General features: G+C 32.2%; 1 protein-coding gene across 1 annotated transcript; it reads right to left on the minus strand.

Annotated features, from left to right (window-relative positions):
- Nucleotides 1–1,147: 1,147 nt before the first annotated feature.
- LOC115875256 (zinc finger protein 26-like) lies at nt 1,148–19,992 on the minus strand. The gene is made up of 10 exons (XM_030890679.1): nt 19,492–19,992; nt 19,290–19,431; nt 18,822–19,235; nt 18,530–18,744; nt 12,434–12,656; nt 12,182–12,373; nt 4,673–4,887; nt 4,371–4,593; nt 4,125–4,316; nt 1,148–1,522 (listed from the first exon to the last, which is right to left on the minus strand). Exons 2-10 carry the CDS (start codon nt 19,413–19,415, stop codon nt 1,343–1,345), a joined length of 1,980 nt encoding a protein of 659 aa, XP_030746539.1. The 5' UTR covers nt 19,416–19,431; nt 19,492–19,992; the 3' UTR covers nt 1,148–1,342.
- Between the last annotated feature and the right edge of the window lie 16 nt (nt 19,993–20,008).

Consider the following 20,008-nt stretch of genomic DNA (forward strand, 5'->3'; position numbering starts at 1 on the left):
CTACCACTTAACAACGAGACTTAATAAAATAGTTGAAGATTATCTTTTTATTCTTATCACAGATGAAGTCAAAATCAGGGTGATCTAGGGCAAACTTATTCACCGCCTCTAGGCACCTGTTTAATGGTGAACTAACCAACGAGATCTTAAAAAATACATGCCTTTTCTTACAATCAGGTACTACATAATAAATAAGTCCAAGTAGATCCGGCACAGGAACACATTGGTGAATAATATACTAAATACAAACGATACATCATTGAACTGCCCTCCTTTCCTTTAAGGGTGTTATGCTAAATTCTGCTAGTTGAGATTCGTATGATACAAGATTGCGAAAGCCGGGGTAGAACCCGTGTTTTTTACAGAAATGGCTTCTCAGAAATAGGCAAAGAAAATAAAGTCCTCCTAGTCTGGGTGCCCGCTCACCAAAGGGATAGAAGGCAATGAAAAAGCAAATGATCTAGCTAGAAAAGGAGCGAACACTCCACCAACTGAACCAGAACCGTTCTGTTTTCCAAGAGGAATCCAACTAAAGGCGGAACTGAGGAACCTGGAAGACTCCATTCATAACCTGGAACGGGAGTCCAACTGTCTAAGACACTCGAAAAAGTTCCTCAGTACTTACGACCGAGAAAAATCAAAGATTTTCTTTGATTTAAGTAAAAACAATCTTCGGTTTATCCACGGGGTCTCCTCAACGAACACCTCAGTAGGCCGAAGCTGAGGAACAACGGCAAATGCAGATTCTGCGGGGAAAATGGGGAAACACCAGAACCGTATCACTAAGTGCGCCGAGATGACGACCATTCGTGCCATGAACTTTAGTACGGCTGATGTGGAGGATGGAGAGCTGGCCTCTGTGGAGCCGTCTCAGATACTGGTTTTTGTTAAAACCCCGGGACTCGTTATAACTCAAAAAAGGGGAACACACAATAGATCTGTAAGGTCGCAATGATCAATTCCCCTCCTAAACATTCTACATTCTAGGCATATCTCTGGCTTCTGATTGACCTACGGCGTATTTTGATCGCTGTTGCCGACAGCTCTAAGAGAATAAAAACAGCTGTAAAAAATAAAAAAGTTCTAACCAGGTTCTAACTCTGCCGGGGATCGAAATCTCCATAATCAAAATGAAAACAAAGGTAAGTATGTATAAATAATTTTATTGTAAATACGTAATATATACAATATGATCGAAAAAAAAACGGCGTCGGCGACGGCTACGAAATGTCGCTGTCATTTTATATGTAAAATTATATGGAGAATGTCATTCAACAAATAAAAAAGTTCGTAAAACGTGAATAAAAAAACATGTAAAAAAAGTAAATTAGATAAAAATGCGTTATTTCTCGTTTACATTTAGTTGGCTCCTATTGGGATGGTTGTTTTTCATGTGTATTTGAAGCTGTTGATTGTACTTGTACGATTTCGGACACAATTCGCACGCAAAAGCCCTGACTTCGCTGTGCACTCGTTTGTGTATAGTTAGGGCGGATTTCTGATTGAACGTCTTGCCACAGATCTAAAATACAATGGAGTAAGTATTTGTAAGCCATCTAAGCCCACGGCAACAACACAGACAGTGTTTTTTGCGCGTCAAACGCTTTTTGAAGCGTTTTTTTCGACTTGTTCCATTAAAAACACGCAAAAGAAGCGGCAGGTCTGCAGCAAGGACTGTATATATTCTAAAGGACTGTTCGATAGCGTCAAATCGCCGCTGTCGTAGTCGCCGTGGAATGCTACGTCACGCGCTGACCAGCGCTCCACAGTGCGGCGGATGGTTATTCTAGCGGGACAAAATCTCAAGAGCAATGTTTGGGACTTAAAATCTAAGAACGTAGCAAATGGTCTAATATATAGCAACTATATGGTTAAATTTATTTATTTATTAACAACTTCATTTATTAATAAATAAATACAAGATAATAAAACTATGATATTATTCGTACAGGACACACAAAAACCGTATTGTAAACTATTGCCAAATACATAAAATTATGATATCAGGTGAAATACTTACAAAAAACTCTTTAGCAGTTATTTTTTAATTACTTTATAATCTTGTGACACCCTCTATATTTTATTTTAAAAAATTATATTTTATTTTAAAAATATTAATTAAGATAGATATTTTAATTTTAACACTCGGTAATTGTAAATTCATATATAGTAAGTATCTAAGACAATTTTTTAAGCTCAGTGCCTTTTGATGGAGTTGTTTTGTTTTTATACTATCCGATTGAAATGAAACTTTTTGGGCATTCACCTGTTAAGCTTGAACTCCCTGTGACTGTGACTACCTGTGTTGGTAACTATTGGTAACTCAAAAAATCTACATCATTCAATATATCGATATTTGAAAAAAAGTGAAAGTTTGATATCTGCAGAACAAAGGCACGAAGGATTTTAACAAATAATATACGTACAGTAGAAAAGTACATACGTTTGGCAATCTTCAACATAATTTGGCTTTGGAATAAAATGTATAAGCACTTGTAAATATTTTGTTTTCGTATGATCTTTGCCTTGCTGAGCAGAAAACGACCAAATTTGGTTGATAAAAATGTATCGAAATACAAAGAATATTCATGCATTTTTATATCAATTGGAATGTCTACTATTTATTCTTACAGTACACATTTTTTGGTTTATTTCTAACCAAAGGCTTTTGTCCCGCTAAATTTATCTTCCAACGCACTGTGCGCTCGTCCGTCAAATGCAAAAATAACAGTCACTGTCTAAAATCTTTAGCGCCAACTTCAACTCGATCCCCAGATGACGTAAAAAAACTGACAGTGCAGAAAGATAGGAATCGAACTATCCTTATCTCTATAGTATCCTTGGGTCTGCAGTTTCTATCAAGATTCAAGATGTCAATTAGTAACGTCGCAAGCTCGTAGATTCCCGGCCCGTTCAACAATCAGTCCTGTGAGAAAGAGATAGGCGAGATCGACGCGGTTAGCGTTGAAGAGACGAAGATAAAAGATGCTGGGACTGAATTTTGGACAGGCCGGGGCATATAATCGGCGACAAACACAATCTACTGCTAGTGTCAGTGGTGTGAGTAAAATAAATAATTATTTTTTGCCATTTGTGGTTACTTGTTATAATTATAATATAATCACGACCCTGCTCAAACCACTCAACGTAAGAAGCTCAATTTTGGCATACAGGTTGATTCTAGGGTGTAGAGGTTCGATAAGAAGGGTAAGATTTTTCGAAATTCCAGTTCCAAGAGGGTGAAACCGCCCCTCAAATATTACAATATTTTTTATTTAAAAGACGGTCAAGTTTCCGAAAAAACGCTTAAACACGTATATTTTATTTTGTTTTTTTACATATTATAAGATTTTTTAAAAATGTATACAGGGTGTTTCGAAAAATCTGGTCATTGATTAATCACGATCCTGCTTAAAGCGCTTGACGTAAAAAGCTGATTTTTGGAAAACGGATTGACTTTAGGGTGTAGAGGTTGGATAAGAATGGATTTTTCGAAACTCGAATTCTAAGGGAGTGAAACCACCCCTCAAATATTAGAATATTTTTTATCATTATCAAAAATATTGATATTTAATACAAATTTTGTAAAAGTGAATCAAAATATTTCGTGTAAAAAACCATTTTTGCACGTAAAGAACTATTTTTATTTCACGCGAATGAAACTGTTACATGTAAAAAACTATTTGTTACTGGTAGAAAACTATTTTTTACGCGTATAAAACTATTTATTACAGGAAGAAAACCATTTTTACGCAAAAAAAACTATTTTTTACGCTTCAAAAACTACTTGTTACGCGTAAAAATCTATTTTTTACGCGTCAGAAACTTATCGTTTCTGTTAAAAAAACTTTTTTACGCAGAAAAAACATATTTTTTACGTGTAAAAAACTATTTGTTACACTTAAAAAAACTATTTTTTACTCGTAAAACACTACTTGCTACCGGTAAAAAAAATATTTTTTTAAATTTATATTGGAAAAAATCGAAATAAAAATTAAACTTCTACACCCTGTATCTTCAAAACGAAGCATTTTACGACAAATAACTTTTCTACATAATTTTTTAGAATACACTCCGAACCACCCCGTATATCGGTTGTAAAATTATCGTAATAACATATTTACCTCGCAAGTACACGGCCTTTCCCCTGTATGAATCACCTCGTGCAGCTTTAAATTCGGAAGAGCAAAAAAACTCTTTCCGCACACTTCGCAAGTGAATCTCTTGTTGCCTTCCGATTGATCCTTGTGTTTTTGAAAGTGCTGTTTGAAAAAGTACCTGTGGATCACCAACTTGCACACTGGACACGTTTTATCCTGCAAATAACAGTAATTTTTTCGGAAATACAACGATTTCAATCGATTTCTTGCCTTTTTGTGTACGACTGCAATGTGAGATTTTAATCTTGGGCCACTTATAAAGCCCTTGCTACAGAATTCGCACAGGAAGGGCCTTTCTCCGGTGTGAGCGTCCCTTCTATGTATTTCCAGTTCACCGGGAGAAGGATATCTGTTTTCACAACTGTCGCATTTGTGTTTTTTGTCGTTGCCTATATGGTTCTTTTGCTTGTGGTTAAAAAGGACTTGAGGAGTTCTAAAGTATTATTTTTTCAGCAACTATATTCGGTTAAGAATACTATAATTTATTATACATAATGTAGAACGAAATTTACCTAAATTTCCCTAAACAAATTTCACATTGGTATGGTTTTTCACCCGTATGAATCGTGGTATGGTATCTTAATTGAAATTTCTCTTTAAATTTTTTGTTGCAAATCTCACAGGAATGTGGCTCAACAATAGAATGAGCCGTTGACATGTGGACTTTTAGGCAATTTGATCTTCCACAAACCACCTTCTTACAAACTGAACATGTAAATTCATGTTCCTAAAATACAAGAAATAGGTTAAACACTGGAAACAAACTTGATTTGACAGAAACTACCTCTTTTTTCTTATGTTTACGTTTACCCTGAGAAATATCAACTTTTAAAAAGTTATTAGAGGTTTTTTCATTGATCTCGTTATCTTTATATTGTTCATCTGATTGACTACAATTTGTTTCATCAATTCTGTCATCTAATATATCCTCTGATATATCTAAACATTCTGTTTTGATTTCTAAATTATTTTCTATATTATCATTTGCACTACTAAGATTTCGATAGTTAAAGGGTTAATCTCGGCACCTTCGAAATTAGTTTCGGTGGTACCGTTAATTTTGCTGTCTAGTAAAACATATTCATTCAACTGTATATCAGATTTGATTATTAATTGCCGGAAATCGCTCAGTACTATAAGTTGCTCGCAACACTTAAAGCAAACATTTTTTGGGAGCATATCACTGTCAAGTATCTACAAAATTTGTAATTGATAATTTTATTTATTGAAATATAACCGTGAGTTTACTTGTATTGATGAGCATTCAGTTATGGTATCAGAAACTGTTTTATTTCTCCCTTGAATTTCGCAGAAAACATTGACTGCGTTTGTTTGGTCTACATTTTTAACACAAATTCTACATATTTCATCCATTACTTGTTTAAATTAAATAAACTAATGAATATAGCAAAAAAACTATTTGTAAACAAACCGTTTCAAAAACAAAAACTCTTCTTCTTCTTATGTTTTTTTATGGCATCGACATCGACAACTCAAAATTTAAACCAGCCTACGTCAAGTATGGGCATTTATGAGCCATTTTTTTACGTTTAGAAATCTACGCAAGATAAAACATATATCAATAAATAGATCAAATATAATGAAATATTTCTTTACAAATTACAGATATACCTCGTTACGTTTTTATAAAACGTAGAAAACTTTGTGATCACGAAAATCTAGTCATTCTAGTCAGGGTTCGGAAGTAGTTAATTAAGACGTAATTTACCTGATTAAGTACGTGTAGTTTTTCTTTAAAAACTACGTCTTTTTCCGTTCATTAACTACATGAAAACTACGTTAACAAACTATGTATTGTTATTATGAATAATTTTCATTTGTATGAGGTGTAATAGAGATAATATGATGTAAATATTATATTTAAAGCCAGATTTTTTCTGAACCTCACCTCAAACCTTTGATATTTGAAAGTTACATACCGGTTACATAAACTACACCCTCTACATAAACTACATGTAATGTAGTTTATGTCGTTTTTAAAAGTAACATGTAGTCTTCCCAACCCTGATTCTAGTCTGTTGGTTTTTTACACGCCCATCCCTGTTATTCATATTCATCAAGCACAAGGCATTGATACAGGGTGTTTCAAAAAATATGTGCCATCTCTCATGTGGAGATTCCTCACGTTAAGAGATTTATTTTTAATACCAACATAGGTCCGATTCTGCTTTGTTTGGTAGCTACAGGGTGTTAAAGTCTTAATATTTTTTCTATTTATTATAATTTTCTTCCAAGTTAGGGTTTCGAATGATTTTAAAGATAAAAAAGTATCGACATATTCACCAGGGACGTGCATATGGGTTATCAATGAAATATTTTTCTAAAAATAGCATGTACGCCACTGACTTTTTTCTCTTGTTAGCGAAATAGTGCAAGTTAGCGAAATAGTAAGCAGTTTAATGCCGATTAAAAGTTGTCTCTTGATATTTGGTCCATTTTGGCCTCCTTGATGAGATAGGAGGCCATAATGGACCAAATAACAAGAGATAACTTTTAATTGGGATTAAACGCCCTACGCAATTTTGATATCAAAAGAAAAAAGTCAGTGGCGCACATGCTTTTTTCTTAAATATTCCAATGATAACTCGTATGCACGTCACTGATGAATATATCGAGACTTTTTTAGCATTACAATATGTAGCACTTATAGTAACTTTTACCCCAAAAGTTTCATTAGAATCGATAAAAGTACTTGGAAGAAAATTATAATAAATCGAAAGATTATTTAAGATTTGAACACTCTGTAGCTACGAAACAAAGCAGAATGGGACCTATGTTGATATGAAAAATGAATCTTATTTTTAGTTGAGGAATCTCCCCACGAGAGATGGCAAATGTTTTTTAAAACACCCTGTATATCATAAAATTTAAAATGTATCTTTAATGTTTTTTTTTTATTAAAATACATTTAAAATATGTATGTGAAATCAGTAAAGAGGTAAAAATAATTTAATCACAAAACTTGACGAAATTTTGTTTATATTTTTGGAATAACTACACAGTAGGTAGATATATATCTCTAGCATCTAATTTTTGCAACAAAACGCAAACAAAGGTAAGTATGTATAAAAAATAATTTTATCGTAAATACGTAATATACATTTGAACAGGGTGAACAAAAAAAAAGAAGTTTATAAAACGTGAATATAAATAAAAGTAAATTTGCTAAAAATTAGTTTATTTCTTGTTTAAATGTTTAAATCTGGTTTGCTTCTATCTGGATGCTTGTTTTTCAAGTGCATTTGAAGTTCTCGCTTGTTCTTGTACAATTTTGGACATAATTCGCACGCGTAAGCCCTGACCTCACTGTGCACTCGTTTGTGCGTATTGAAACCTGCTTTCTGATTAAACGACTTGCCGCAGATCTAAAACACAATAGAGTAAGTATTTCTAATCCACGTGATCCACCGTAATGAAATAATATACAGGGTGACAATAGTTCTGAACATGCTCAACAGTGTTCACATTTTCACACCAATATTTTTCAGAAAATAATATCAAATATATGTATTTTTACACTAAAATTGTAGTTTTCTTTAATGGAATATTATACCGGGTGCGTCTCAAAATTGGTTCACCCCTATAACTTTTTTTATTTTTTCAGATAAAACAACGAGATTTGGTATGTTAGTATATGACATAAATTGGGATTGACATATTCAATTGTTTTTGGTCACTTCCGGTTTCACCGGAAATGACTAGAACTTTTGATTTTTAAATAGCATCCTCGGTATTTTTTTACTTTATTACGAATGACATATCACATGTCAATAACTTTTGACATTTTCGCATATGGTTTATTTGAAATTGTAACATGCGGTTCATAACGACAATTTAACTCGAAGTACCATGTGTGTGGTATCAAATTATTCGTAAAAAAAATCTTTTTCGAAATATACTAACGAGCCACCCTCGTTCCATTTGAAAAAAAATGAGATATGATCAAAAATACGATTTGGGAATCTTTTAACCGGCAAGGACAAGACACTAAAAACATTAGACGATCAAATCTATTTTTCCAAGGCTCCTTGGCAAAAGATTGAGATTTAAAATACAATTTGTTTTTGAGCGAATATGTCAAAAGTTGACATATGATACGACATTCTATTTAGAATGTCATTTTCTATCGAATAGATTAAAAAAATACCGAGGGTGCCATTTAAAAATCAAAAATTGTAGTCATTTCCGGTGAAACAGGAAGTGACAGAAAACAATTGAATACGTCAATCAATCCTAATTTATGTCATTTACTACCACACCAAATCTCATTTTTTTATCTAAAAAAATAAAAAAGTTATAGGGATGAGCCACTTTTGTGACGCACCCGGTATATACGGCGTCGTATAAATTTACTACCTACAATGTATGTAGAAAATTCGCTCGGCTTTTTACGAGGTTTTTATCGAGTAGGTCACATTAAAATCGGATTTTAATTTATTTCATTCTAGGATCGCTTGCGTTCGTCGCTTGGTACTCGTCACCAGGGTTCGGAAAACTACATGTTAATTTTAAAAACTACATAATCTACATTACATGTAGTTAATGTAGTTTATGTAGAGAGTGTAGTTTATGTAACATATGTATGTAACTTTCAAATGTCAAAGGTATGAGGTGAGGTTATAATAAGTTAAAGCTTTAGAAAACACATAATGTATTTAAGAAAACAGAAGAAATATGGCTTTAAATATAACCATTTACATCATATTAGACTCTTGTTAGAGATCTCTAGACGCGATCCAAGCGGGCTACTGGCAGAACTAAAAGTTCGCGCCGTATTTTTAAATGGACCTTTACTGCCAGTTCATAAATTTTTTACTTATATTTGGTAATTTCAATCTAGATTATGAACTTATTTGTAACAAAACATTTTACAAAATAAAAATAATGTATTTTGATACAAATAAATTAATAATCTAGGTTGAAATTATCCCTGAAATTAGAATAAAACACGAAAAATTTGTAACTTGATTATTTTATTATAACATTGTTAATAAAATTACATATAACACATTCAACACTATACAAGTATATATAAAAGTTATCAGAATTTATACAATCAGTTATAAGTAATTATAAAAAAGGTTATAAATTATAAATAAATAATTCATTATATAAAAGACATATAGTTACCGTGAATATAATTTGGTATAACTTTAATCTCAACTTTAATGACCTATTCAAATAGAAACATCTTACAATTCACATTATATAATACACAAAGCCAAGGGACAAAATTGTTATTAAATCTATTCTCGATGACTCGAAGCATTTTTTTTTCAAATAAAACAGGACATATAGGGCTTATAAATAATACAAGGGTATAGAAAATATATAAATAAGTAAATACAAATATATTTTCAACCTAATGATTAATGATTATACTCGTTTAAATAAATAAATGATCTTTTTAAAATTACTTGTTTGTCTTTGCAAATTTGTATATTTAATATTTATCTAAAAGCGTACACTTACATAAATTACTGCACAACCTTTAAAATTAAGCTTTTAATATGTTATAAAAATTCTTGATTCGATATAAATACACTTAAATAAAACTTTAAAATTAATGATCTTCCAAATTTCTGAGACAGCCATTTTGTTGCAAAGAATTTTGATTGTGAGAAATTTCATAAAAATTATCACAGGGATTAATTAATCTTATATATTAAACTACCGTATGATCGAGAAAAAACGGCGTCCAGTTGGCTGGAAAATGACGATCGATGGCATTTCCCATATAAATTTACATTTAAAATGACAGCGATCTTCATTTCCCAGCCAACTGGACGCCATTTTTTTTCGATCATACGGTACTTGGCTTTTAAATTTCACAATCCTATCGTCCAAAATACTCTAAATTCGCAAAAATCCGTAAAATATTCCCATAAAAACAAATCACAATTCACTTCCACTTCACAGAAACTGACAGACATTGCCAAATATGGAATGACGTTTATTTTTCAATTTATTTTACTGATCTAACTGATCCGGGTCACTTAGAAATTAAATTTTTATTAAATTATTTAATTATAATTGTTTGTGGCGAAAGCAACTTCATATCAATGTTTATTCATAGGGTAACAAAGCACATCACTGTTAAATTATCAACATTTTATATAAATATTTATATTTTCAACTACCCAAGTACTCAATTACTCCACAGAGAATCAAACGAATTGTTAATTAAACTATACTCTGTGGATGACTTGATAAAATCATGATGAAATTAAAGTCCCTAGATGAATATCTAGGGACTTTAGATGAAATTTCTATGCAGCGCCATCTATCCCTCTACTGGCAGAAACTCCGCCGTGTTTCCAAAATTCAAATGGCAGTTTCATCCGCCTGGTGACCACCATTCATTTCAATGTAAACATCCGATCTTCTTCTCCACGATCTGCGTACCCTGTGGAATATCCTTGTTGCTGTCCGAATTTGATTGGAACAGTCAATAATGCGTTGCCGTAGTTGCTCTCATAGACTAATGTCACGTACTAGAGATAGATTGGACACTGATATAAAACAAATGGGTCCGGCATTTAGAGCCACCTGGTGATCCGGAAGAAACTAATGGAGAGTTTTGGCATAACATAATTTTAGTGTTCCGTTACTTATTAACGCTAATTAAAACGGTAACGTTATTTAAGCGCAAAATTATTCCTTGTAAAATATAAAATAATAAATATAGACTTTTTTACTGCCATTTTATGTTTTATTAGATCATTAGAAGTGTAACATAATTACAACAAAATTAAAATTATAAATACATACATTTTAAACACCAACAATAGATCACATAGCGCCTATTTTTTTGATTTAACAACTAAATTATAATACAGTAAAAATATTATAGATTACTAATTAACTGTTATATATTACCAACTATGTACTTACTTATTTATGATTAAACTGTTTTTTTATTTGGTTTATAAATTATTATTTCTAAAATGTCAAAATGACTTTAATAAAAAAGTTTAGTATCTAACACGAAAATGATGATCGACTGTAAATATCAGAATGCACCAAAAGAATGCACAAACTAATAAAACACAAACTATAAACACAAATCACTGAACTTTCCGACAAATCAGGAATATCTGGGAATATCTGAATTAATAATTATTTAAATAATGATTTAAAAATAACTTGACGCATCACTAACATTTTGTCAACTAGACAAAAACTAGACCATAGACAGTAGTTAACATAGAGACTGTCATGTCATCTTCATAATACAAATTAGAAACCTGTACTTTAATGTCTTTTGCGCCGTCTGGCGATGCGGAAGAAACTAAATTTGTAGTTCTATAAAATTACCACAGAGTGTCTAGGGCATGGTTGCTCTTCAGTATTAATCGGCACTGAGAAAACCAAATTTTTTTAAAACCAAAAAAGATTATTTCGTTTTTAAAGCAAATAAGATGTTTTAAAAATGATGAAATTTTGATTTTCCAATTAATTATTTAATAACTACTTGGTTACTTTTGAACCGCCATAACTTTCATAAGTTTAAGTTGATTAACCAGTTAGCAACCTGTCATAGCAAACCCTTTGCCTTCAATTTTCTCGAAAACCATCGCTCTGGGCGATGTGCAACAAGAGCACCTTTTTTGTAGAAAAAAGTATGTAGTTTTCAAAAAACGAACCCCTATTGCAAAAAAATTAACCTCAAAAAAGTTATTCACGAAACAACCCCCTACCCTTGCAGAAAGTACCCTTTCCGCTTTTCCAAATAATTTTTCAGTATCACCATTTGATTTAGCGTCAAAATTTATGGCAGAGGATTTTTTTTCGAAATTTTATCTCGTCCTTTAAGCCTACAATTTTAAAACAACCGTTTTTTAAGTTCACCCTTTCAGTGCCCCTAACTCCCTTAATATGCATTTTCCGCCCTATACTTATAGGAACTTTTTTTACTATTTTTAGGAGTACTATCACCCCCCGATTTTTTTTACACCATTTCAATGACACCCTGTATATTAGATAACATATGTATTTACCTCGCAAGTATGCGGCCTCTCGCCCGTATGAATTCGCTCGTGGACCCTTAAACCTTCAGCCGCAAAAAACCTCTTCCCGCACACTTGGCAAACGAATCTCCTGTTGCCCTCCGCTCGATCCTTGTGCTTTTGCAGGTGGCCTTTTATGAGGTACCGGCTCAGCATCACTTTACACACTGGACATTTTTTATCCTGAAAGTAACTCATTATTTTTTTTGCAAATACCTACCATAATTTTAATCGATTTCTTACCTTTTCGTGCACGACTGCAATGTGAAATCTTAAACTTGGGCCGCTCACAAACCTCTTACTACAGAATTCGCACAGGAAGGGCGTTTCGCCGGTGTGAGCTTTCCTTCTATGTATTTCCAGTTCACCGGGAGAAGAATATCTGTTTTCACAACTATCGCATTTGTGTTTTTTGTCGCTGCCTATATGTTTCTTCTTCTTGTGTTGAAAAACTGTTTGAGGAGTTCTGAAGTATTATTTTTTTCAGCAACTATATTCGGTTAAGATTAATATAATTTACATGTACAGGGTGGGTCACATTCGACGCTTTTAAATGGAAACACCCTTTTCTATAGGAGATAGACGAAAACTAATATCGGTGTCTGGAGCTCAATTTTCATCAAAAACATGATGGTAAAAACCGCACATCAATATCTGTTACCGTTTCGGAGTTTGGTTTTCAAAAGTATAATTTTTTTTAAATTAATAATTTAATAATTATCAACAGAAAATTTGATTTTTTATATGGGACACTCTGTATATTTTTAGTTTATTGAAAAGAATTTAAAATTACCTTTCCAAAAATATAACACACTTGATATTTTGCTCGATTCCTCTTCGAGATATAGAGTATATAAAAATTTGCCCGCTTTAAATAAGTAGGCTTTGAACGGCACCGGCTATAATGCAAAAAATTCAAGTTGTGAGCATCAATTAAAACGAAAATAATATTTGTTATGAGAGATGCAGAATTTTATAACAATTTAAAATATATTTAACCAACATCAACACATTTAAACTATATCTAATAACAATAAAAATAAATAGCAAACCAAGACATGAGATTTTGCTACAGGTGTTCGACATATCGACCGTCTTCTGTTATGGACAGACGGGGCAGTTTTTGAACATTTTTCGCGGAATTCATTAACTCAGTGGGGGTGGAAGATACCCTCTCATAACTGCAAAGTATTTCTAATTGTTGTCTAAATTATACAGAATAAGGAACCTTTATTCTTCCGCAAATATATCCATAGGATTAGACCCATGGGCACTAAGTCAGGCGGCCTCGACGGCCAACGGCTGGGATCTTGTTTAGCTATTCGATTATTCTTTAAATTGGCTGCAAAAATTTGCTGATAACTTCAGCGTTCAGAGGCGGTGCGTCGTCTTGCTGGAAAAATATGTTTTCGAGTTCCATTAAGGGCAAATCATCAATAAGGGGTCCAAAACCTACTAGTTAAAAGTGGCGAACTTTTAAAAATTCTGTATTTCGAAGGAGATTATAACAAAATATCAAGTGTGCTATATTTTTGGATAGGTAATTTTAAATTCTTTTCAGTTAATTAAAAATATAAGGGGTGTCCCAAATAAAAAATCAATTTTTCTGTTGACAACTCTTGAATTATTAATTTTAAAAAAATTATACTTAAATCATTAAATTCTACGTAAAAAGGTGATTTGGAAATGTTTTCATAGAAATACAAAATTTTCCATAGCAAAAAAGTTACAGCGATTTGTTAAAAATGCACATTTTTGAAAAACACCCCGTAACTCCGAAACGGTAACAGATATTGATGTGCGGTTTTCACCATCATGTTTTTGATAAAAATTGAGCTCCAGACACCGATATTAGTTTTCGTCTATCTTCTATAGAAAGGGTGTTTCCATTTAAAAGCGTCGAATTTGACCCACCCTGTACAAGGTTCCCAGTGATGAGCTCGAATTCGACGCTCATCACTGGGATTTCGGAAACCGTAAGAGATATACAGGATCGGTTAAATGGAGACAAAGTTGCGCAATTTGATGCTCAATAAAATGGCGTATTGCATTTTGAAAAATTCCGAATACCTCCGAATATATTCGGAAAAAAACCGAATTTTCAATTTTGTTTTCTATTGTTTCCCAGCTTTGTTTGTTAAGACAACTTAAAATGAAAAACACATTTTCATGACCACTTTATCTGCTCTATAACTCTGTGTGATTAAATATTGACTCTGACGTTTCGGCTTCTGGCGACCATCATCAACTTAATTTTTTTAAATACGGACCTGATTTTTTTTTCAACTTAATTAAATCCTTTCATCGCTCTTAAAACAATATATATATAGTCACTTTGACATTTGCCGACGTTTCGTACAGAAAATTCCATCACCAGAAAATTTTATGCAAAAAACAAAATAAAATAAAAATGCAATACGGCATTTTATTGAGTATCATTTAATAGAGATGAGCAAAACTGCGATTTTCCAATCGCAGTTGAAACTGCGATCGTGATTTGTAAATCGCTGCGACTGTAACCTGCGATTGCGATTTTGATATTTTTAAATTGATACGCTGTAAACTGGGAAGCTCAATCCCAAAATTTTTGAGAAAAAACAGAATAAATAGGGGAATACTTTTTTTTTAATAAAATCTTACAAAGAAACTGTTGGGTGTTTCGATGCCATATGCCTTTAAAGTGTTTTTTTATTATATTTTGCTCTGCACACATATTGCACTTAAAATTTTCATCAATTACCAAAAAAAAATCAAACCAAACCAAACCACAAATAACTTAGTTTCCTTTTTTAAACATTTTTGATAAGAATAAACCGAATAAATTTAACAGGGAAAAAAATACATAAAATGTTTAAAATATTCGAATGTGCTTTTAGACAGTCTGTAGGTATACTAACGAAAAATTTATTATAAAAAAGGTTGCCGCCAACCTTAATTCAGATAACGAGAAAAAAAACTGTTTATTTTATCTTTTTTTTTCTTTTAAAAACATTTTCTTTATATGTAACTCAAAAGAAGCCGACGCCGACGGCTTTGATACGGCCCGTCCAGTGCAAGTGCAAACTTTCGAACTTTTAGATAAATAAAAGGACAATATCACATTTTATTATATTTGAAATTTCTCTAAAATGAAAACTGATTGTAAAGGATGTATTTAAATTAACATAGCAGCCGATCCACAATTGTTCAGAAAATTATATTATATTATGGATTGTTATAAAAATGTTTATAATAATATAATATACATATAACAAAATATAATAAAGAGAAAGGGCTGTTTCTTTTACGTGCTCTATATCTTCTAGTAAATAAAGGATAAAAATAGATAATTTTTTTATAATTTGAATCCAAAACTGTCCTTGAATGAATTATTTTACCTGAATCATTACCTGGGAGCAACTGTAACTATAATTAGTCATAACCGAAAACAAGAATTTTTTAACCTTCTAAATCCATAATTATATTATAAATCTAAAACTATTATCAAAATTTAAAACTAAAAAATTATACATATATATTATGCGGTATATAAACATATATAAGCCTATTTTCCAACGCTTCATAAAAATTACGGGGCCATGATTGCGAATGTGATTTTGCGATCTAGTCTAGGCCGATGTGTTGAGAGCTGCGAACGAAAATCACAATCGCTGCTCTTCGTTGGCGTGCCCACTCCCGATGCCGCGCCGCCGGTGCCAACGAAAATCGCAATCGCAATGTTGGGATGAGCTGCGATTTTCGTTCAGCTCCTCGTTCGCCTGCCCACTGCCGTGTTGATGACGCGCCGCCGCCAGCCGGTGCGTACGAGAATCGCAATATTGCGATTTTCGTTCCCAGCTCATCGTTTGGCTTCTCAGTGCCGTGTCGATGCACCGCCGGTGCAAACGAAAATCGCAATGCTGTGATTTTCGTTCGCAGCTCTTCGTTCGCGTGCCCACTGCGATTGCAAATCGCAACTGGTGTAATATTGGTTGCCTAAAAATCCAAAATCGCCAGATATATGTTTCAATCGCAAGTCGCAGTTTGTTATGGAAAGGAATCACAGGTTGCGATTGCGAATTTACAATCGCTGCGATTAAATCGCAGTTTGCGATTTTCTGCTCATCTCTATCATTTAACCGATCCTGTATCTCTTACGGTTTCCGAAATCCCAATGATGAGCGTCGAATTCGAGCCACCCTGTACAGGGTGAGTCAACGATAGAGTAAAGTCTATTATCTCATTTTTTGTTTCGAGGTTTACAAAAAACTGTTAAATACAAAAGTTATAGGGACGGTTAAGATACAAATTTTAAAATTATTATAGAGTATACAGGGCGCTTCAAAAAAGTGTGGCGAATATAACATATGTTTTTTTAAATGCAACGCCCTATTTTTTATTTTATTTTTAGATTCTGCGTAAAATTCCATAACTTTTTTCTTTTTTATATGCAATGTTATATAGCTAAAATTAATAGTTTTTGTAATATTTAAATTTGTTTAAACAAATGTTAGATTGCAGTATGGTAAAAAATTACCAGTGATGCCATTGTTTCTGAAGGTGGACAACTAATATTTGGTAGAAGAATTTTATAGATATATAGAAAAAGACGTATGAAAGATATTTTAGTTAGATGCCCTGCAGGGTGTTCAAAATATATTTATGAATTTCAATTACTTAAAATTAATAAATTTAAAATTTTTTAAATGGTACACCCTATATATTATCATTTTTTCTGATAGATTTTCCAAAACTCTTCAACTTTTATTCAGTATGTCATATACCTATCTTTAATAGTTTGAGATTTATTCCAATTTCTTAATATATTATAGGGTAATTATTAAATGAATGTATAAATATTGTAATAAAATTTTGTAAAATCTATCAGTAAAAATGATAATATATAGGGTGTACCATTTAAAAAATTTGAGATTTTTTAATTTTAAGTAGTTGAAATTCATAAATATATTTTCAACACCCTAGAGCATTTAACTAAAATATCTTTTTTTTTCATCTCTATAAAATTCTCCTACCAAATTTTGGTACTCCAACTTCAGAAACAATGGTACCACTGATAATTTTTACAATGTTTAAACAAATTTAAATATTACAAAAACTATTCATTAGAATCAAAAAGTAAAATAAAAAGTAGAGTGTTGCATTTAAAAAAAAACATATGCTATATCCACCACAATTTTTGAAGCACCCTGTGTACTCTATAATAATTTTAAAATGTGTATCTTAACTGTCCCTATAACTTTTATATTTAACATTTTTCTGCAAAATAAAAACACTAAATCACCACAATACACCAAAACACTTTTACTTTTACACTGGACGCGCGTTTCGCTAACCATGTTAGCATCATCAGCAGATGATTATAAACTAAAGTACAATCTACAAGTTGAGCGTTTATATACTCGCTCAGTGGGCACCTAGTGGGCGTGGCAAAATCTAGCCAACCGAGTCAGAGCCCACTGAGCGTAACAGTTAGATTTCCGCCACTAGAGTGGTAGGAACAAAGAACTTGAAGGAATTGGACTGTTGTCTTTGTTCATACTATCTTTACATTTATTAATTCTGATGCTTTCATATGCATCTAATTGCCTGTAATTTGAGACTTGTTTAATTAATTTTAAATTATTAAGATCTATACAATGTTCTTTATCAACAATATGTTCGGCAAACGCAAGATTTATCCGGTCTACCCTATCTTATCTGAGCTAAATGTTCGTTACATCTAGTTAATATTGATCTTCTAGTTTGCCCAACATATTTCTGATTACAACCTTTACAAGAAATTTCATAAATACCCGACCTTTCCAGTAGAGGTGTTTTATCCTTTGGATTGCCTAATAATTGTTGTAATTAAGATTGTAGATTGTACTTTAGTTTATAATCATCTGCTGATGATGCTAACATGGTTAGCGAAACGCGCGTCCAGTGTAAAAGTAAAAGTGTTTTGGTGTATTGTGGTGATTTAGTGTTTTTACTTTGCTGTGTAACACCAAAGGTTCCAACCCTCAACTGTAACATTTTTCTGTGAACCTCGAAACAAATGAGATAATGGATTTTACTCTAGCGTTGACTCACCCTGTACAAGGTACAGCTCTTATAATAAAAAACTAGGGAATTTTGTTTAAATCCAAACTTAAAGTAAATGTTTCAGATACAACTAGGACGTATTTCAGGAAAATATTTTAACTTCCATAAGATTAACAGAGAAAAACATAATATACATGGGGTTCCATTTAAAAAGTCATCCCAATCAACTTAAAAAAAAAATCCTAAATTTTTAATTATAGGAGCTACAGGTGCTCAACACACTATTTTGGGACCCTGTAGAATAATTAAACTTACGGAAATCTCTCCAAACAAAATTCACATTGGTATGGTTTTTCCCCAGTGTGAACCATAGTATGGTATCTTAATAGTGGTTTAGTTTTAAATCGTTTATTGCAGGTCTTGCAAGAATGTGGCTTAATATCAGTATGAACAATAAACATGTGTTCTTTTAGGCGATTTACTCCTCCACGAACCACCTTCTCACAAATTGAACATGTAAATTCATGTACCTAAAACATAAAAGATAGTTTAAACATGGTTTAAACCGTTTAAACACTCAAAACAAACTTGAATTAACATAAAATACCTTATTTTTCTTACGTTTGCGTTTACCCTTAGAACTATCAACTTTTAAAGAGTTTTTAGAGTCTTTTTCATTGGTCTCACCACTATCTTTAAATTGTTCATCTGATTGACTACAATTTGTTTCATCAATTCTGTCATCTAATATATCCTCTGATATATCTAAACATTCTGTTTTGATTTCTAAATTATTTTCTATATCGTCATTTGCACTACTACAGATTTCGATAGTTAAAGGGTTAATATCGGCACCTTCGAAATTAGTTTCGGTGGTACCGTTAATTTTGCTGTCTAGTAAAACATATTCTTTCAACTGTATATCAGATTTGACTATTAATTGTCGGAAATCGCTCAGTACTATAAGTTGCTCGCAACAATTAAAACAAATATTTTTTGGGAGCATATCACTATCAAGTATCTACAAAATATGTAATTAATAATTTTATTTATTGAAATATAATCGCCAGTTTACTTGTATTGATGTGCATTCAGTTATGATATCAGACACACTTTTCTTTCTCCCTTGAATTTCATAGAAAATATTGACTGCGTTTGTTTTGTCTACATTATTTACACAAATTCTACATATTTCATCCATTGCTTTTTTAAAGTCACTTTAAAATAAATAAATTTTAACGATTAGCAAAAAAATTAAATCGAATTTGTAAACAAACCATTTCAATGAAGCTCTTCTTTAGTTTTTTTACGGCATCCATTCATAATATTATATTAACCAACAATTATTTCTCTTTAGTTCTTCTGTTTTCTTTACCCCACTTTTCAAAAAACAGGTTTTTACTGCTTTTTTGGCAAAATCTGCGACTTTGGGCTATCTTAACAGCTGCCTTTTAATAAAGTCACAAAGAAAGAAAAACGATAAAAGAGACGTCATATATTTTTGATCTGCGATTTTGGGCTATTTTGAAGGTTTGGCAAAATCTGCGACATTGGGCTATCTCAAACTGTGAGTTCTGCGACACGCGTTAAATTTTATCTGGCAACCCTGCTTGAAGCCCTTCCTTTGGCCCTTCAAGGTCTTGAAGGTTAAATGTTAAATCACGGTATATAAAATTGAAATTGTTTTATTTTTATATGTCGTGTTTAAATCTGTGGGTTAAATCATGATAATCCTTCTAAATCTAAGATTAAATTAATGCATTTAAAAATATCAAATGCTTAAGCTTAATGATT

This window comes from Sitophilus oryzae, unplaced genomic scaffold (genome assembly GCF_002938485.1).
Source record: "Sitophilus oryzae breed Bouriz unplaced genomic scaffold, Soryzae_2.0 scaffold_1356_pilon_pilon, whole genome shotgun sequence".
Lineage (NCBI taxonomy): Eukaryota > Metazoa > Arthropoda > Insecta > Coleoptera > Curculionidae > Sitophilus > Sitophilus oryzae.

Excerpts from the sequence above, each read along its gene's own strand:
- LOC115875256 (XM_030890679.1), bottom strand. The coding sequence starts at position 19,415 with ATGGATGAAATATGTAGAATTTGTGTAAATAATGTAGACAAAACAAAC. Across the intron at positions 12,657-18,529 it reads TTTTGTTTGGAGAGATTTCC|AACTCCTCAAACAGTTTTTC; the intron begins GTAAGTTTAATT and ends ATAATACTTCAG. Across the intron at positions 4,594-4,672 it reads ATTTGTTTAGGGAAATTTAG|AACTCCTCAAGTCCTTTTTA; the intron begins GTAAATTTCGTT and ends ATAATACTTTAG.